This window comes from Diospyros lotus, chromosome 10 (assembly GCF_014633365.1).
Source record: "Diospyros lotus cultivar Yz01 chromosome 10, ASM1463336v1, whole genome shotgun sequence".
Lineage (NCBI taxonomy): Eukaryota > Viridiplantae > Streptophyta > Magnoliopsida > Ericales > Ebenaceae > Diospyros > Diospyros lotus.
The window spans coordinates 16,322,773-16,327,177 of record NC_068347.1 but is presented as its reverse complement, the minus strand read 5'-3'; the positions used below and the strand labels follow the sequence as shown (position 1 = coordinate 16,327,177).

Genomic DNA, 4,405 nt, shown 5'->3' with positions numbered 1-4,405 from the left:
CACTATCATGTCGTCCACATAGGCCTCCATCTCCTCCCCTAGAAAATCTTTGAATACTCTGTTAACCATTCTCTGATACGTGGCCCATGCATTCTTCAAACCGAAAGGCATCACTTGGTAACAGTACGTCCTATTTTTTGTGATAAAGGTTGTCTTTTTCAGCATCGGGCGGATAGATTCAGATCTAATGGTAGCCCGAAAATGCAACCAAAAAACTCAGCACAGTATATCCGGAGGTATCATCAACTAGCCTATCTATTCGGGGGAGTGGGTAGGAGTCTTTCGGACATGCCTTGTTCAGGTCTGTAAAATCGATGCATACTCGCCATTTTCCATTGGCTTTTGTCACCATCATGACATTCGCTAGCCACACGGGGTATTGGACCTCCCTAATGAATCCCACTTCAAGGAGTTTGTCTACTTCTTCTTCTAGGTACCTCAACCTCTCTGGGGCGATGCGTCTTTTCTTCTGTTTGACTGGCCGGGCTTTTGGACGGACATTCAGTCAGTGGGATATGACCTTTAGGTTAATCCCAGGCATGTCGTCCAGCGTCCAAGCAAATACGTCCGCATAAGATCGTAGGCATTTGATGGCCTTTTCTTTCTCCGGACCCTCTAATTGGCTCCCCACATGCACCTTTCTGTCACCATCGTCGGGGTTTAGAGGGATTCCTTCAAGTAAAAATTTAAAATGCACTGTCAAGTAGTTATTATGTGAACTGATCTACTTCTGTGAGTTCTTTAGTTTTCAATCTTGTTTTGGGATTTTCCAAGTATAGTAAAGTGCAAAAAAGACAAGCTTGTATATGAAGAACAAACTTGGTACTTGGAAGCGCCGCCATGGTTATGATCGTGTTAATGATGAAAGAGATGTTGCCATCATTGAGGCAAAGGAAACTGATGGTATTTATATAAGTGGTAATCTTATTGTAGTTACCTGTAGAGTCCAACTGTGTGGAAAACTAATTCATTGAAGAACAAATTATATCCGTTGCTGTTTATTCTTCTTCCCTGTTGTAATGGAATAAGGATTGATATTCAATGTTGTGTTGCTCTTTTGCTTCTATTAAATAATGATATCTGATGCAAGGGGGCATTTTGTTGATTCATCTGGAGCAAGGAGTCTGCATGAATTGAATAGACATGTCACCTCTTAGGATTTTAGGAATATCATGTTATTTTGGCAGGACCTTTTTTTTTTAGATCCTGCGCTTGGGCTTAAATATACTGATTGCACCATGGACTCTTACCCTGTTGTCATTATGTTGATTGTGCATAAAGAAATTAATCCCAGGCATGTCGTCCGGCGTCCAAGCAAATACGTCCGCATAAGATCGTAGGCATTTGATGGCCTTTTCTTTCTCTAGACCCTCTAATTGGCTCCCCACATGCACCTTTCTGTCACCATCGTCGGGGTTTAGAGGGATTCCTTCAAGTGTTTCTACTAGCTGGGGCTTGTTAGCTTCGAGAGTCTGCTCACTGATCATTAAAGTCTCCCCCGTTGTCGACTTTGCCTTCCCTTTGCTGCTTTTAGTGGAGCTTACATAACATACTCTGGCTTGCTTTTGGTTTCCCTCACTTAGCGAGATGACTACTCTCATGGCGTTGAGTAGCGAACCCGAACATCACATTGTAAGCGGGGGAGAAGGTCTTGACAACGATAAAGCTTACCTGCCTAGTAACCACTTGGGGGTAGCTCCCTAGAGTGACCGAAAGCTGGATCGACCTTACAATGGGAACTGCTTCCCCCGCAAAATTGTACAACGATGACGTAACCGTCTTGAGTCAGTCGTGTGTGATGTGCATCTTTTCAAAGTAGTTCCAATACAGCAGATTCACAGAGCTCCCATTATCTACCAAGATGCGTTCAACAGGATGTTTAGTAATAACGGGCAAGAACACCAACGGGTCATCATGGGGCAGGAGCACATCTCCTTGGTCCTTGGGTGTGAAGACAATGGGATCTTCGTCCTCTAGTACCTTTTTCACGGAGTCCACATCTTCGTCCTTGGAGTCTCCGGCCATATTCCCCCCCTCCCATGAAATCACACGGATTTTATCCATGGTAGGCTCATTAAACCTGGACAAGAGAAACAAATGGTGAATGATTGCAAGTATATTACATTCGTAGATGTTGCTTGTTATTCTCTCAATTTAGAACCATCTTATATTGTCACCATTGTAGAATTAGCATGTTTAGAGGTTCTAAGATGCACTCCAGAGACTAGTCCATGAGACAAATTGTTAAGTAATTGATAGAAAAAGGTAACACAGTAGCACTTTATTAGGGAGTGATATCTAGATCTAAATGCAATAAAATTGTGACCAACAGTCAAGAGTGGTGTTTGAAAAACCGCTGTATCAGTTCCAAAATAAGCCACAACAAAATATTATTAGTTGTGGGCGACAAGAGTATACCTGGCACCATCATCTGCTTATACATTATAATTTCCTTTTCAATCTAGGGGTTTTGAGAAACAAACGCTTTGCATTTAATTGCTATTGCATGATTGGATCTTCAAAGTCACTGGCTCATCATTAGTATTGACTCCTCTTTCCCTGGAACAACACATGTGACGCTGTTTATGTTTTGCACTTTTCTTTTTTAGGAAAATGATTTGACTTCTTATTGGAACTTTTTTATATCAACTGCCAAAGAAAAAACCTCCTACGAGATGGGAATTGTTTGCTGAAAGGAAAGGTTAGTCAATAAGACTTCCTATAGACATAGTAAAAATTTAAAATGCACTGTCAAGTAGTTATTATGTGAACTGATATACTTCTGTGAGTTCTTTAGTTTTCAATCTTGTTTTGGGATTTTCCAAGTATAGTAAAGTGCAAAAAAGACAAGCTTGTATATGAAGAACAGACTTGGTACTTGGAAGCGCCGCCATGGTTATGATCGTGTTAATGATGAAAGAGATGTTGCCATCATTGAGGCAAAGGAAACTGATGGTATTTATTTAAGTGGTAATCTTATTGTAGTTACCTGTAGAGTCCAACTGTGTGGAAAACTAATTCATTGAAGAACAAATTATATCCGTTGCTGTTTATTCTTCTTCCCTGTTGTAATGGAATAAGGATTGATATTCAATGTTGTGTTGCTCTTTTGCTTCTATTAAATAATGATATCTGATGCAGGGGGGCATTTTGTTGATTCATCTGGAGCAAGGAGTCTGCATGAATTGAATAGACATGTCACCTCTTAGGATTTTAGGAATATCATGTTTTTTTTTTTTTAGATCCTGCGCTTGGGCTTAAATATACTGATTGCACCATGGACTCTTACCCTGTTGTCATTATGTTGATTGTGCATAAAGAAATTATGGTTATTTTTATCCCATTCATCATAACACCAACAAAATATTGTGTTCAATCTGCAGCCATATTCAATTGGCTGCTACATCTCTGCCCATAACAGGAACTCAAGCCGCACCAAAGAAAGCTAGTAAAGAAGAACTTGAAAATGTTGCTGGCATGGCTGCAACCTCAACTGCCAATGGGGAAAAATTTGACAAGAAGCTTCCAGGAGAAAAGCCCCCAAAGCATGAAGGGAAATATCGCAAGGTAAAGAAGAAACCTCTCAAGAAAACATCCAAAAAGGGATCATCTTCGAACAAAGGAAAATTGAAACGAAATTAGCTCTATAAAACCTGACCTTGTTTTGTTACCAAGGCTTTGTTAAAACAAAGTGATATTAACTTATTATTAATATCACTAATGATCAATAATAATACATTTCCCAACAAGAGATAAACACAATTTTAATAATATATATAATTAATTTTATTATATATATTATTAATTATACAATAAAATTTTTAAACATCAGTAGTATTTTAAAAAAAAATTATTTCCAACTTTAGGAAATAAATTTTTGAAATTCAAACATCAAACTTCCTCATCCATTTTGCAAATTTTAAGGAAAATATTTCTTTATTTATTTTCCAAAATATAGGGATTTTTCCACAAATACCTCAAAATTTACATTAATTTAATAATTAATTTAGAGGCTTAAATACTCATTTATTTATTTATTTAAACATGCTTTTATTTTAGAAATTCCCAAATTAGCATACATAATTAAATAAACAGAAAAAAAAAAAATTTCAAACACAGCAACAGGGGGGCAACGGCCGCCCAGACGCGCCCTATTGATAGAGATTTCCTACTCAATCCATATCAAAACTCAAGATTCCATCTTAGCCATTGGTTTTTCTTTGATTTAAGAGACTCAATCTCAACCCTCAAATACAAGCACAATCCTTGGGCTTTAGCTAAACTCAATCCTAGCCTTTGATTTTAAGGGAACCAATCTCTACTCTCTAGAGAAACACAATCCAAGAGACCTAGCATCTTTAAATCTCATCCCTTGATTTTCTTTGGAAGTTAAATCCTCACCCTC

At 38.2% G+C, this 4,405-nt stretch overlaps 1 protein-coding gene across 1 annotated transcript; it reads left to right on the top strand.

The window, feature by feature from the left end:
- The first annotated feature begins 806 nt into the window (after positions 1–806).
- Positions 807–3,642, top strand: LOC127811145 (ribosome biogenesis regulatory protein homolog). Its single transcript, XM_052350854.1, has 2 exons — positions 807–952; positions 3,321–3,642. Exons 1-2 carry the CDS (start codon positions 807–809, stop codon positions 3,640–3,642), a joined length of 468 nt encoding a protein of 155 aa, XP_052206814.1.
- Positions 3,643–4,405: the final 763 nt, after the last annotated feature.

Bases quoted from the DNA above. Each gene is read 5' to 3' on its own strand.
- LOC127811145 (XM_052350854.1), top strand. From the start codon at position 807: ATGAAGAACAAACTTGGTACTTGGAAGCGCCGCCATGGTTATGATCGT. The intron at 953-3,320 runs GTGTGGAAAACT...TTGTGCATAAAG, and splicing joins GTTACCTGTAGAGTCCAACT to AAATTATGGTTATTTTTATC.